This window comes from Taudactylus pleione, unplaced genomic scaffold, assembly GCF_031769625.1.
Source record: "Taudactylus pleione unplaced genomic scaffold, aTauple2 ptg000520l, whole genome shotgun sequence".
NCBI lineage: Eukaryota > Metazoa > Chordata > Amphibia > Anura > Myobatrachidae > Taudactylus > Taudactylus pleione.
This window is the reverse complement of record NW_028284922.1, coordinates 1280363-1296777: the sequence shown is the minus strand read 5'-3', so window position 1 is coordinate 1296777 and position 16415 is coordinate 1280363. Positions and strand designations below refer to the sequence as shown.

At 45.2% G+C, this 16415-nt stretch overlaps 1 protein-coding gene across 2 annotated transcripts in view; it reads right to left on the bottom strand.

Annotated features, from left to right (window-relative positions):
- Positions 1–350: 350 nt before the first annotated feature.
- Positions 351–16415, bottom strand: part of LGI2 (leucine rich repeat LGI family member 2) — a 121376-nt gene continuing 105311 nt past the window's right edge. For both annotated transcript variants that reach the window (XM_088450593.1, XM_088450594.1), the window contains 3 exons: positions 7597–7766; positions 4140–4304; positions 351–1731 (listed from right to left, as the gene is read on the bottom strand). In XM_088450593.1, coding sequence (XP_088306719.1) covers positions 914–1731; positions 4140–4304; positions 7597–7766 — 1153 coding nt within the window. In that variant the 3' untranslated portion in view covers positions 351–913. The remainder of the gene's footprint in view (positions 1732–4139; positions 4305–7596; positions 7767–16415) is intronic.

Here is a 16415-nt window from a genome sequence, read left to right as displayed (position 1 = left end):
ATATATACACCACTGGTAATAGTCTAGGCTTGAGCTGAGATTCCCGGGGATACTAGCTGATAACGAATAGAGACTTCTGCACATGCGTGAATTAAAATTGCCATGTACTGTACACTGCAGATTTGACTAAAAAATATAAAAAGCAGAAGAGAAATGTAAACAATATAAGTTGCAAAAAGAAAAACAAAAATACTCCAACCCCTCACAATTGCCACCCTTCTTTAGTAGACCTTTTCATGTAGCCAGTGAAAGCACCAAAGCTATAAATTTATTTAACTATCAAATTACCATATTTATTCTCATACTGAAATGTAGAGCAGCAACAATGAATAGTTTGTATATAGACACAATTATTGTTATTATTATTTTTTATTGTTTTCAATTTATTGATTCTACTTTAAAATCTCCAGTTTGTATCTCAAATATACAAAACGTGGTTGTTACATTATACAAACAATAGAACTGTAGAAATAGCCTAACAAGAAAAAATGGTTACGTGTTACAGGATAAAATGGTAGCACGTTATATTTTCCATTAGACTACTATGGCAGGCATAGGCAACTTGGGTTTGCCAGCTGTTGTGGAACTATAAGTCTCAGCATGCCCTAATGCTGGGTCATCTTTCAGCCTAATTCTGCTCTATGGCTAGCCTAATAACCTATGCAATACCCCCAACAGCTTCCAATTAAATGTTTCAAAAAGAATATATGCTTTGTTTGTTACAGACATTCTAAAGCAGTTACCCAGTATCCATTACAAAATTTTTGAAAATTAATAAAAGTGATAAAGAAAAAGGTCATGCAGATAATCCACGTATGCATTTGTGCAAACTGCAGACTAGTTCCATGTATTTCTGCAGGAGATATCTAGTCCACCATGTGTACATGGCAATGGTTATTTAATACCTATGTCCTTACAAGCTCAGGTCAACAATGACATGTTCAAAAATCTGAGTGTTTCCTTTAAAGCTTGAAGCAAAGACAAAATCCCGTCGATCAGTCGACACGGCTGTGAAAGAACGTGGTGCTTGAATATAGATCTCTTTGAACTTCTCAAAAGTCTTCTTCTCGGAGTCCCACTGGTATATTTGTGAAAATGTATAGTCACTGCCCAGTGCTAAGTAATATCTATCCCTAAAGGAAAACGGTTGCAACGCCATTGCTCCACGAGACGGCAGAGCCTGGATCTCGACAAACTGCTTGCTGTTCCACTTCATGATTTTAGAGTCGCCAATGAACCTGGTCAATGAAATATAAAGTTCCTCTTTCATTTTGAAACTCTTAACCGCTAGAACGTCTTCCATGTTTGGTATGTCACTATAAGGGGTAAATTTCTGTGTGCTTTTGTTCCACTGCAATATGAGAGGAACTTGAGAGCGGCTGGATAACACAAGATGAGGCTTCTCGTCTATTTCGATAAATTCTGCATCTGTGTCTCGGAACCATTCGTGGAGAGATTGGTGGGAGTAAAATCCTTTGCCATTCCACTTATACACAGTAGTCAGGCCAGCCTTCGAGCTGTCTGCAATCACAAAAAATATTTCACCTTCAATCTGAAACAGCTCAATGTCATTTGGTTTGGATATACGCGAGACCTCAATGTCTTGAAATTTGGTGAACTTGGCCCAGCTTTCATCGTACTTGTATATGTGAGAGCCACCAAACAGTTGTGCCACCACCATGAACACTTGGTCATCGATTAGGATGGCTTTGCATCCAACAATGGACTGGCCTGCCAACAAAAAAATATTGGAAGTATATAGTTTATAATATATTTAGATTTCAAACTGTTTGAACAGAATTGATTTTATTTATTATTATTTATTATTCACTTTAAAAATTAATCACAAGATTGTGCAAGGACATATAGAATAAGCTGCCCACCACTAGCCAAGGATTTTTACCACTTCCTCTAAAATACAATAAAAAATTATTTATTATTGAAAGAAAAGCCACTTCACAAAGGCAAACCAATAATGTTGAGGCTTAAATTCTAATATTAATTATTTGTGATGTACGAGTGAATGCACTGTTTTATTTATCTGTGTGACTTTGTTCAGTTTTTAGTGCAAGCAGATGTGTATAATGTATAACCACATCACCCTGATGGCAAGGAGGTGTAATGTATAACCACATCACCCTGATGGCAAGGAGGTGTAATATATAACCACATCACCCTGATGGCAAGGAGGTGTAATGTATAACCACATCGCCCTGATGGCAAGGAGATGCAATGTATAACCACATCGCTCTGATGGCAAGGAGGTGTAATGTATAACAACATCACCCTGATGGCAAGGAGGTGTAATGTATAACCACCTCGCCCTGATGGTAAGGAGGTGTAATGTATAACCACATCACTCTGAAGGCAAGGAGGTGCAATGTATAACCACATCGCCCTGATGGCAAGGAGGTGTAATGTATAACCACCTCGCCCTGATGGCAAGGAGGTGTAATGTACAGGGCCGTAGCTAGGGTAGTGCGGCTGGTGCCATCGCACAGGGCACCACAGGTCAGGGGGCGCTGTTTGGGCCTGTCAAATTTCTGTTTATCAATCTTGCTTGTAGCTTCCTCTTATTTCATCCCCAGCATCTCCTGGCCTCCCCTATCTCTTCCCTGGCCCTTCCCCATGAAGCCATGGCCTTTTTTTGGTGCATTATGTCCCTTTGAAAAATGAGGGGGGCGCCAATGCTCATTCTGGCACAGGGCACCAAAAAGTCTAGTTACGGCTCTGGTAATGTATAACGGTTAACCACATCGCCCTGATGGCAAGGAGGTGTAATGTACAACCACATCGCCCTGATGGCAAGGAGGTGTAATGTATAGCCACATCGCCCTGATGGCAAGCAGGAGTGCTGAAAGTGTGAGTGTGTGTGTCTGTGTTGGGGGGGGGAGTGGGTACTAATCATTTAGGCCCGGGCTTGTTAGAGTAGGGGCCCGGCAGGGGCCTAGGTCACGTCTCACTTCCTGTCAGCTGGGCGGCGGCGATGTGTACTCAGCAGCAACAGCCAATGAGTCTGTCTGACTCTCATTGGCTCCTGGCTGGTTAACACACACATCGCCGCCACTGCAGTCAGCGCTACACTGGCTATCTAGGACAGGTGGCGCCCCCCTGCACCACCGGTCCCACAGTGCCCAGGGCACGTGCCCCGCTCGCTCTGGCCTAGTTACGCCACTGCCCTGCTGGTCATGATCCCTCTTCGCATCCCCAGAACTCCTTCCCATAGGAAGGAGCGGGGCTACGAGAGCAAGTGTCATCTGAAAATGGCGCTTGTTCTTGTGAGCAAACTCCGAAAACTTTCAGTTTTTGGAGTTTGCTGAATATCAGGGGGTCCTATCAGACCCCTGACGATGAATGGCCCGGTACCTAAAATATATGGAAACTAGTGTTTCCCCATGGTTACCGGGCCATTTATCATATGATGAATAGGCCCCTGAATGTTGGATGAACACCTCTGGGAAAAATAACCACAGTGTTTCAATTTCTCAACTTTGGCAAGTAAGATCAGCAAAATATATTAAAGATTGATGGCAGCTTTCTGATACAACAAAACCTCAGTTTCTTCTTATTGATCGTTGTGCTAGAGGGGAGTTTTATCAAAAGTTTTAAAAAGGAAAAGTGGAGGTGTTTCCCAAAACAACCAATCAGATGCTAGCTATCATTTTCTAGAATTTACAAGATAAATGATAACTAGTATCTGACTGGCTGCTATGAGCAACACCTTCAATTTACTTTATGGTAGGTTTGATTACTCTCCCGTGTTAAGGCTCCACCCAAGTGCAAGTGTAACATACAGCTGTCGTCCAACTGTTACCATTCTTCTGAATTATTTACCATTCAGTACCTGTCTTTATTTTCATGGCTCAGTCACTGAATCTTATTTAATCATTTTACCTTTGAACTGTCTTTATATTACAGTCTCCTGGATATTGCAGTACAGAGCTTTAGCTGCAACATGTAGGAAGTATACAGGAGCATAATAGGGCTTAACAGCGCCCCCTTTGCGCATGATGTCACACAAAAGGGGGTGCAGCCAACAGCAACCAGAATTGCAGCAGTGCCCACAGCGTTTTCAAGACGCTCCAGGCAGTTGTACACGTGGTAGGTTGTCTGCCTGTAGCGTCCAATGTGTTTTGTACCTGTGATGTTGTCATAACTTCTAAAGTTCATTTCAATGTGATCCCACTCCAGGACCATACAATTCTCCATGCTCGGCTGTGCTATAGCCACAAAGACATCATCCTTATACTGAAAGGTATCCACAGAGACAGACTGGTGGGGTAATATCTGATGGACAACAAAATCTGCAAATAAATAGCAAACAAAAAATTAAATAGTTTCTTTGATTTCATAAGGACTTAATATAAAATAAAATAGTAATGTGACAAACAGTCAGTTTGCAGAGAATATTCTTTCATGCCTTAAAATAGCGTATTATACGTTTAGACTAAAATGTGCTCAATGCAAAACATTAGCGCAGAATAAATAGGTTGTCTCTGTATGCAGTGGCGTAGTGTGTGGATACGAGCAAGCACATAGTATGGCTCACCAACAGTATTGACGTGCGCCAATGGCGGTATAATGTAGTGATACCGGTGCTGGTATGATGTAGGGACACTTGTATAACACAGAAACAGTAGTGCAGGTGAAATGTAGGGACACTGGTGCTGGTATAATGACACTTTTAGTAACTATGGGCCTGATGCAGACCCACTGGTAAGGGCCGGCCGCTCGCAGGTAATGTGGGCCCTTTTTTTTGTCTCCTGCCACTCGCAAAGCTGTGGGAGCCCACCCACAGCTTGTGTGAGCGGCAAGAAGCCTGTCGCGATAATCGCGACCAACGGCTTTGAGACGACACCCTGTGGTAGGGTCTTGGCTGCCGCAAGGCCGAGTGGACTCCTTGCTCCAATAGGGCAGGAAGTCCACTACTGACATCAGTTGTGATGGCAGTAGGTCCTCCCTCAAACGCCAGGCACTCCTAAGGGAACACCTGCGTTTGGCCAACCACCCCGCCTACAAAACGGGGCGAGCTGTCACTCAACATCGACGGCCGCCCCGTCTTGTAGTGAGCCCCGTAGCAACTGAATTTCATGCGCAGATCACAAACATCGAGCCGCTTTGCGAGCGGCTGTGAATCAGGCCCTATATCTTCATTACGTAACATTTGCTATACACTGATAATTTCTCCTTACTAAGAGAGTCCAGGCCATATATAGGACTGTGGGCCTGATTCAGCAAGGAACGCAGTTGCTAATACGCACACAAATGGGCGATTGTTCACACTGCGCATGCGTACGCATAGCAGCGCGCGTACACGAACCAGCCGCTGTGATTAGAACTGCAATCGCTGTGGCGACACAGGGCCGATTCAGAGCCGCTCGTAAGAGGCCGTTCGTTCGCTCCGAGTGATGTTTGCCCAACTGCGCATGCGTACGGATCGTAATACGCATGCGCGAACCAGTCAGTGCGGCCGAAAATCGTTTGTTCGCTAAATAGCGAATGCCTGCTATTTTGAGTGACAGAATGAGGCGTATGTGGGTGGTAACAGGGGAAGGTGCTTGAAAACGGGGAGTAGAGATCCGATCGCAGGCGTGCTTAAAGGTCAAAACGGGCGTTTTATGGGTGTGCATAATTAATACAGCAGCGTCATTGACCACGTCACTGGGTTATTTTATAGCCAGAACTGCTTGCAAAATTGTGGTAGCAAAAACCAACCACAAGAATAGCGAGCAGTTCATACGCTGGTCGATGTACTCGATTAATCTAATAAATAGCAGACATGACGTAGGATGCGAGCGGCCAGGGGGCGAATTTTTTCAAAAAACGACCGCAAGTTTTGTTCGCTCGTTCAGACATAGAGGCGTGAACAGACCGCAAAGAGCGAACGGTTCATTTGAATAGCCACCCCTATTTTCTGAACGAGCGAGCGCAAATAGCGTCCGGCTCTGAATCAGGCCCACAGACCCATCGCAGAGTGAGTGACAGGAAGTGCCATTTGTGGGTGGTAACGGGGGGGTGTCAGGCGAACGCAGGCGTGTCAGTACATTTCAACGGCATTGCATGGGCATGCATAAATTAGCCCAGCAATACCATATACAGTCTAAGGCCTCATAGCGTGCGCTGAAGTTAGCAGTTCCTGAGTGAGGTCTGACCTGCCTTAACTGTGCGTATGGGTCCGATGTTACACGATTGTTATGGATTATTTTGCTATGCTGCCAAAGTATATGGATGTAAGTATGGAATGGATAGGTGGCCGTCCTTATGTTAGGCTGCGATCGCAATGCAAATGCAATCATTTACATATCACCACTGATATTATCAACTGCAGAATAGCGATCCTTGCTGAATAAGCCCTGTGTGTACTATTATCTGCCCAGCATAGAAGGCAGTCCTCTACCGATCACTGAGTAGAATCAGTACTGACCATCAGCTTCTCCACTCCTTATGAGCAGCCCATTAGTCTACCAGAAATAGAAACAAAGAGAGAGATTTATCAAATCTTGGAGGGAGATAAAGATGGATAAGTTGCCCATGCCAACCAAAGTTTCTAGCTATCGTTTTACAACTGACAAATGACAGTTAAGCCGCACATCCACAAGGCGACTAGGGAAAGACAGTACAATTACAACATCGTAATCGTACCATCGTTCCCCATACTTTGCAGTGCCTACACTGAGCGATTAGTTGTTCAGTGTAGGCACCCTACATCATCCCCGAACATGGGCAATCTGTCGTTATCGGCAGATTGACCGGCATGTTCGGGCGGTGATTGACGTTGGAGTGCGCATCGCTGGTCGTTTCCGACAATATAGTGCACGATTGGTGCACGATTAATTAGCGATTGCATGATTACGATGTCGTAATCGCACATTAATATCGCCTGGTGGATGTGCGCCTTTAGAAGCTGATTGGTTCCTATGAGCAACTTTTCCATTTTCTCTATAAGACTTGATAAACCTCTCTTAAAGTATACACAAAGTGGCAGCTATTTTCTGGACATCCCAGCAGGGAGAAACTCATTCTCCAGTCCTGATCATACGGGGGCCCTTTGGTATTGGGGCCCACCAGGGAATTACTCCGACCCATACTTCCTTACTATCCTGGAATGTCAGGGGGACATTTTTGGGGATTCATATGGACTCCTGGAAGAATGAGGGATCTTACTCACTTCTTAGTGAAAAGTACAGGACAGATAAGGGGAGAGGAGGGGTGGCATGGTGGCTCTGTCCCATCTTCATGGAGGGCACTAATGACGAGAAGCACCCGGCCTCGCCCCCCACAGTGATCAGCTGCATCTTCCCTCTGGGAGATCTCCAGCTGAGGTAGTTGCAGTGTAGACAAGTAAGCTCCAGCCCTCATACTCACAGCTCATTTAGCGTTTAGAATACATGTTCTCCTTGCTTTTACCATTCCACACCCCTATCTATAGCTGCACATCTTGGCCACAAAAAGCTCTGCATAAACTGTCATTTAAAAAAATATTCTCGTGTATATGCGGAATATCATAGACAAATGCTGGATGAGGTGAATATTTTGTGCATTATTAATGAATGATGATATAATACAATTGTAGATAAACTTTAAACATACAGTTACCTGTTGTTATGCAGTCTGAATTAAAGCTTGTTAATTCATTCAGCTTCTTCCATTGATATTCAGGAGGCCCAACACACAGCACATCAGACACAGTGGAGTTTGTCATCTTAAGCCAGGAAAACAGCCACTTGGCTTTACAGTCACACTCAAACCTATTGCCGCGTAAATCTCTATAACACAGAGTTAAAAAAAAGAATAACTAAATATCCAGAGCACATAAACAAGATTTACCATTATTGCTGCTAAAATTTGTCAACACTATAAATAAGGCAAATTCCAAGAGATTATATTATCAGTTGTATTTAGAACCATTTTGTATTATTTAAGTAGAGAGCTCTCTTTTTCTGACACCAGCTTAAAACACATGCCAAAAGAGGTGTTTATAGCGGGGTGGCACTATAAGATTCCCTCCCAACGGTCTCCATACGGTGGGACAGTCCTGATTTATGGCCTATGTCAGTTCTTCCAAATCAATACTTTAATACCCTGATGGGCCGGGCAGTTGGGGAGGTAAGTCCCATTTACCGCTGCTCTTCTGTACACTGCCTGCCCCATGCCATGTGCTCTGCTTGCCTAGATCACACCATAGTTCGGAGAGGAATACGCCAGCTGGAAGATATGATGTCACTTACAGATGTCACAGCATCCATAGTGTTATCTGCTAATTAAAGATATAACAATATCTCCCTGGGGGTGGTGAGTGACTGGAGTTGGCGTGTGATCAGGGCCAGCGAGACATACAGCGAGCCCCGATGATACTGAAGGGACGTGACCAAATCCGGGCAGTGTGGCCACATCCCCTTCGGAAACAAAGTCAATGAAAATTATTATGTGCAATCGGGAGCATCTGTCCTCCTTAACAGCTGACCCGGGTCCTTGATGGCCCCTCAATATTTTTGGTCATGGAGGGAATGAGGGTTATAATAGGGTGTAAATGTGAGACGGTTTACAGTGCTGTATGTGAACAAAATGCCAAGAGACAACTACAACAAAAATATCTTTATGTGAACCCGTTAAAATGTCCATATACCACATTTGCCATAGGCTGATTAAACTATGTAATTTTTAGCAATGTCAAACTAGGCTCATTCGCCTGACATATATACTGTGCATTTTAAGCAGGTTTGACATACAGTGTCTTGGCATTTGAAAATGTTCCCTAGAACTTTGAAACATTTTAAAGAAAAAAAAATATTGTGAGGCCATAGTTTAATCCAGATAAGCTTCTTGAACATTACTATGAAGGCAGATTGAATTTATTCAATTTATCTTACTCAATACCACACTATTAGGGCTCTCCAATGTAATTCTATCCTTATCTAAAGACTACTCCAATGCAAGTTGAAGATTCAAGAAAGGAATATAGGGCCTGATTCTGCAAAGATCGAAATAGCAAAGCTGCACGTAACTTCGGCCGGCTGCGGTGACCCATGGGGTCCCACAGCTGGCCGCTGCAATTTGGAGGAAGAGGCCAGGAAATCTCCATCAGCCGACAGGAATCTGCATTCACCAGTGCACTGCTGAATCAGGCCCATAGCTTCAATTTACTATTTTATTTTGCACTATATGTATTGATTACACATTGTAATTAGTATCATTAATTTAATATCATTAATTAATATTACCAGCTAAAACAACTAACCATTCACATATATGTGTGTGTGTGTACGTATATATAAATATATATATATATATATATATTTTCCATAGTCAAAGGACCTTACGGTTTCACATGTTCCATTAAGGCTTCTTAGACATGATCTGAAATTTCACAAATCCTACTGAATTTCTGCCACTCAAACTTAAAAAAGCAATGAAATTCCGATAATTAAGGCTGACGCATTAATAGACGTGTTCCTTGCGCAAAACAGATATGGTATGCTATCACACCCTGTGGTTTAATGCAGATTCAGCACTCTCACAGAGTGAGATTGCCGTCACTCACAAAACGGTGGAGCTGCTAATTCACAGAATTATGTGCTCATTGGAATACACATATGCAGTCTATGCAACTGAGGTCTGAGCAGTTGTGTGGCACACACATCCCACTCAGTGCCCACAATCTTCCCATTTGTTCACCACAACAATCCCACTGGGTTCCAACATCCTTCTCACTCATACATCCAACTCGTTCAGAATACACATTCAGCTCCCTAATTTCTAAAACTGTCATACTCTGTCTATGCATGTACACTATCGTTGCCTCCATGCTGCTATAATCCCTACAACTGTGTGGTCTCCTAAATCTGCTAGTTCTTTATTCCCTCATCCGCACCAATCTGTCTTTCCCCATCCTCGCCACCCTGTCTTTCTGCATCTGTGCCACTCTGTTTCCTTACATCTGCACCACCACCTTCCCCCCAGCCACACCACTCTGTCTTCCCCTCATCTGTAGCACTATTTCTTCCTTCATCTGCACCACTCTGCCCCTCCAACCGTGGCACTCTGTCTTCCCCCCCATCCGCACCAATCTGTCTTCCCCAATCTCTACTGATGTGTGTTCTCCCATTGTGCTAGTCTGTATTCCCTCATCCGTACCAATCTGTCTTTACCCATCTGCACTGCTCTGTCTTCCCGCATCCATGCCACTCTGTACCCCTATCCACATCACTCTGTTCTCCCAAACTGTGCCACTCTGTCTCCCCTGCATCCGCACCACTGTTTTCCAACCATCTGCATCACTTTGTCCCCCCCATCCGCACCACTGTTTTCTACCCATCTGCATCACTTTGGCTCCTTCCCATTAGTGCTGCTTAACCTTCCCCTCCACTCCACGCCTGTCTGTCTTGATCCACACCGCTCTGTCTCTTCCCCCATCGACTCCACTCTTATCCTTACTGTGCAGCTCTATCTTCTGCTCAGACCTCAGTTGCATAGGCTGCATTTGTGTATACCAATGAGCACACAATTCTGTGAATTAGCAGCTCCATTTTGTGAGTGACAGCAATCTCACTCTGTGAGAGTGCTGAATCTGCAGTTAACCACAGGGTGTGATGGCATACCATATCTGTATTGTGCAAGGAACACGTCCAGCCTTAATGATCAGAATTTCATTGTTTTTTTAAGTTTGAGTGTCAGAATTTCAGTAGGTTTTGTGAAATTTCAGATCATGTCTACGAAGCCTTAATGGGACATGTGAAACCGTAAGGTTTCTTGTCTATGGAATTTTATTGCTTTTTTATAATTTATTAACCATCAGGGTTAAGGAGCAAACCAGGCCACCTGCAGGGCAGAAGGACAACAAATAGGTACACTAGCATGGGTGGAGGAGTGAACAGCACACAGGAGTTGTTTTGGGGGTGCAGAGGGAGAAATGGCTGCAGGGGCAGGCTGCAGGTGTGTGAGGCAGTGGCAGCAGTGGAGGTGCGGAGCAGTGGCAGCAACAGGGCCGTGTACAGGAGCATCAGAGGGACTCACTTGGCATTGGGCATGCACCTGAGAAAATCAAATCAATATTACACAGATGCATGGATGTATCAGTGAGATCCATACATGCATCTGTTAAAAAATGAATGTGTAATATAAAAAAATTATGTTCCCCCCCCAGCACAACCAGCACCAGGCTTTGGAACCCCAGTTCTGGTTGTGCTAAATACAGGGGACAAATGACGTAGAGGTCACCAGTATTAAGCACAACCAGCACCAGGCTAATCAGAGCCAGTCCTGGTTGCCAAAATACAAGGGAAGAATGATGTAGACGTCCCCTCGAAAAAAATAGAATTCTCCCATAGAGAACTCCTGAGGGGGGGTGGCATGGTGTTTAAGGGGCTACATCTTAAAAGTTATTGGAGGTACTGAGCTGAACTTTGGCATGGGCGGGTAGAACTGTTGCTCGGTGCTGCATGCCAAATTTCAGGGCAAAAACATAACAAATTAGGATTTGGGAGTAATCTAAAATTTCAACTGTCAGTTTTTTCTGACAGTCTCAATTAGGACCACTTTTCTGCTGTTCTCTATGGGGGATTTTTGGGAATGCATAAGTCAGGGTATAGGGTGAATTTAGACTTGGGGTTTGTTTTATTATGTTGCAATTGTTAAGATCTATCATGCATCCAGTGCATTGTGTCCCAGACTGGCAAATCTGCCCTACAGCACGGCGGATCTGAAGATGCGATGTACGACGAGCAGGGACGCGCATTGGCATCGTGATCGTGAGTGGACACTCACGATTTGGCCATATTTTAGACGATTTGTCGTCACAATTCGTCGAAATCGGCCAAATCGAGTAAAATATTGCTAGGGTGTGTGGGCAGCTTAAGGCTTCCGACAACCGAGAGACTGACACCACCAAAGAGGAAGATACTGCCGAAGACACCCCGGAAGGTAAGTATTGATCAATACCTGTGGTTTGATACATCTCCCCCACAGTATTGACTCTTTCCCCATTACACTTATTCTGCCAGCCTGTGTTACTATCTAATTTACATTGTCAGTGTGTATGACTTTATCGTACATTGGCTGTCATCCTGTTTCCCCATACTACTTACAGTCTCAGCATGTGACCCATTACATTTATATTATCTGTTTTATGATATTCCTGGAAAAAAGGCTAACATGCATGGTGTTTAAACTATCCTGCATCATAATAAGTGAGCTCTATTCTCTGGCGTCAACTCTCCTACACCTCTCCTGCTGCCAGTACAGGTTTAGGAATGTGTTTGGCAAGGGACACAGGGCCTGATTCAGAGCCGGACGCTATTTTCGCTCGCTCGTTCAGAAAAAAGGGGTGGCTATTCAAATGAACCGTTCGCTCTTTGCTGTCTGTTCACGCCTCTAGGTCTGAACGAGCAACAAAACTTGCGGTCGTTTTTTGGGAAACTACGCCCCCTGGCCGCTCGCATCCTACGTCATGTCCGCTATTTATTAGATTAATCGAGTACATTGACCAGCGTATGAACTGCTCACTATTCTTGTGGTTGGTTTTTCCTACCGCAATCATGCGAGCAGTTCTGACTATAAAATAATCCAGTGACGTGGTCAATGACGCTGCTGTATTAATTATGCACACCCATAAAACGCCCGTTTTGACCTTTAAGCACGCCTGCGTTCTGATCTCCACTCCCTGTTTTCAAGCACCTTCCCCTGTTACCACCCACATACGCCTCATTCTGTCACTCAAAATAGCAGGCATTAGCTATTTAGCGAACAAACGATTTTCGGCCACACTGACTGGTTCGCGCATGCGTATTACGATCCATACGCATGCGCAGTTGTGCAAACATCGCTCGGAACGAACGAGCGGCCGCTTGCGAGCAGCTCTGAATCAGGCCCACAGAGTCTAGCAGGGCTGGGGCCAAGAATCCAGTACTGGTCGGCGCTAAGTATGAGCTGCTCCTAAGGAAGTGTAGGACCTACCAGATGTTCACCGCTGGAGATCTGTCTCACCTGTCTTGGAAGAAAAAGCTGACATCAGGATTTTCTATTTCCTGGAGGTGGCAGGGTTTTATTTACGCAGTTTCAGAACAAGCCTTTGGAATGAGCAATCAGAGCTAGCCAATTTGCAATCAGGGCTGTGTCATGGATCCTCCTCTTCACTCTTTAAAAGCAGGAGCAAGGCAGTCCAATGGCAGAGAGGAAGAAAAGAAGACCTCCCACGCAGACCAGAAGGGGACAGATGGCTAGACATTTAAGTCCTGGCAGCAAGGGGGCTCTTGTGCAAAAGAGCTAGCGCTTGCCTTACTTGCTTGTCCAGGATGAAGCCCAGAGCAAGTGTCAATGTCAATGCCGAGAGGCAAGAGAGAAACCAGGGTTTGGCAAGCTGAGGAGTGAACCTGTGCAGAGAAGGGCCTCGTCTTTGGCCAGATATGGTAATGCCTCAGTGGGCTGCCCCTTGGTTATTGGTTCCTTTGTTTGTCAGTGCTAGGCCTTGTCCTTTGATTAGTTCAGTTCTAGGTCATGCTCTTTTGTTAAATAGGGCACTAGGTCCATGCTTCCTCATCAGGTTTCATGGTCCTAGGCATTAGTAGGGCACTAAGCTTTTAGTAATATTAGCCCTTTTCTGCTGCCACTGAATAGTCACAGCTGGGAAACCTGTGTGCAGGTTCCCAATGTATCAGCTGCTGTGGCAGGTATTACACCTCCCACATCGCAAAGGCAGCTAGGCTGCGACATCAGGTAGAATTTTATGCACAGCCTTTTTTGCTTCCAGGGATAAGAGCAGTTCTGGTCAGGCCTGGGTAGCCCTTGTCACCAGGCCCGCCAAGAGCCGCGCTGAGCCCCAGTAAAAAAGGGGCCGTGGCCTAAGCGTGGGAGACATGGCCACACCCCCTTAAGTTTAAAAAAAAACAGGTTTTGCAGCGCTGTGTGCTGGTGAGGGGGTCACAGTGAGCTCCCTCAGCCCGGCGCATAACCAATGGGGGGCGTGATCAGCTACTATTGTGACTGCTTCTTGTTCTTAGTAGCAGCCACAATAACACACAGCAGCTTGTGCTGGGCTACTGTGATGTAGGAGGTGGGGGAGCGGTGCCGGACCCGGGCCCTCGCCAGGCCCCTCCAGCAAGCCTGGGCTCAGGTAATTTGTACCCACCCAACCCCCCCCCTCTCGGCGCCCCTGCTTGTCACCCCAATAGGCTGTTTATAGCCATGGCCCCATTGAAGGTAGGCTGTTCATGTAATACCTATTGATTGCTTGTGTTAGTCTCTCTGCAATTATACCTGCACTGTATACTTTTATATTGTTTTATTTTGTTGCTGCCTCTTTTGATTAGGTGCTGGATTGCAGATGAAAGTTATAAGCAAAGTGACAAGTGTTGTTCCAGCGAGTAGCCTCTGTGTTGTGTGTCTTCTTGTAGGCCTGTCCAGTGCATGTGGCTGCTAGGACAGACTGGGGGTCTCATTCAGGCTCGGTCGCAAGCGCCAATGCGCTCGCAACCGGGTTGATGGTTAGCCCTGTGCACGTGCAGCGGCCGCACTGCGCGTGCGCAAGCCCCTGAGCGAGAGAGACACTCTCTCTCTCCGGAGCTCTCTACAAAAGGGGCGGCTGTCGATGTTGATCAACAGCTCATCCCATTTTGTAGGCGGGCCGGGGGGGTGGTTTCAAAAACATAGGCTACCGTTTTGTGGGCGGCCGCACTGATATCATCAGTGATGTCAGTGGGGAGCTTCCTGCTCGATCTGAGCAGGAAGCTCCCTGGGGCTTAAGGTTGCCGAGACCCAACCTTAGGGTCTCATCGCAAGCCCCGATGGTCGCGATGGTGTTCACCATCGCACCCATCAACCTGGTCGGTCGCTAAGCTGTGGGTGGTAACCCACAGCTTAGCTAGCGACCAGGAGGTCGCACTAAAAAAAAGGAAGCGGCCGCCCTCATTCAGAGAGAGCAATCGCTTCTTGCGACCACCTCTGAATGAGGGCCTGTGTGTGTATGCCATTTGTCCACACCGTATAGATGTATAAATCTGTCTGACACGTGTTGCCTGCAGATGAGTCCTTATACATCTTTACTGCAGTCTCACTAAAATGACCCTCTTGGCATGTCAGGTCCTATGAGACTCTGCTGGCGCCCGGCATCTTTTTTGCATCTTTTTTTGCTGACAACGCGTCTAAATTGCAACGCGATGCAATCAGAACACACCAGGCTGTGCTGATTAATTAGATATGCGACACTCGAATACCTGTGTGCAACTGAGTGTTTACGATGTGCTACAATGTAGCGGCCGCAGCTTTTTTTCGCTCCAAGTGCTCCACATACAGACTCAGGTGCACACAGATATATTTTTGCATTCTTGGCAAATAAAGAGATGCCCGACGCTAGCACAATAGCTCAGGACCTGGTAGCTCAACCACGCCAAGCAAGTCGTGCTGCATGATGTTTTGAGGCTAAATGTATGAGGACATATCTGTATAAACTGGTCGTGTTGTCAGGTAGGAGCTTGACAACTGCTACTTGGTTGTGTACACACCCATAGGTGACATTTGGGTGTCCGAGGCATTTGTGCCAATTATGAAGCTCATCCATTCCTATCTGTGTTGCCACTGTTTTGTCATCGCATATCTGTTGGGTCTTAACATCTCAATCTTTACAGAGAGTCGTCCAACCTGCATTCCAGGACCGTATGTAACACCACAGCAAGTGGCCTGAATGTGAGAGCGAGTGTAGAAGGGTAATGGTGTGACTACACCTGCACCATACCCTCCACACCTACTCACACAGCAGGAAGGGATCACAGAAGTACAGTAGAACTGCCCTAGTCAGCAGGGCACATTTCTTCATCGCCAGGTTAAAAGTAATACAACAATTTATATTTGCTATATAGATTATACGTTTAAGCATGTCATTAGTTAGCATTTCCAGTTACATTGCATCAATGGCCAATTTGCTTATTACTTCTTCTTTTAGCCCCTGTAATGCTTTATTTTTAGAAAAAACATGGTTATTGAAGAAAGACTTCACCGCAATTTTCATTTACTGATATCTGTTTTATCTTTTTCCCTATCTCAGGCCCCTGGTTTCATCATGAACTTTACATCTTATTGAGAGTGACAACTGAGCTGACAGTCTTTATACGCTATCTGATGTATGGGACAATGGGACCTATTGAATGTGAGAAGAATGTGAAACTGACAACGTGCTGATCTCCTTTCATCTTGATAGAAGATATCACGTTAAATAATTACTTTATTCTGCTATGTTGACAGTAGCCAGTCAGTTCTTTTTAGATACTATTTCAGTTTATCAGCTTATACAGATAATTTATAGTAAGTAAAGTAAAGGGATATTGCAGGTGAGCACACTATGGGCCTGATTCAGAGCCACTCGTAAGCGCCCGCTCATTCGTTCCGAGCGATGTTTGCACAACTGCGCATGCGTACGGATCGTAATA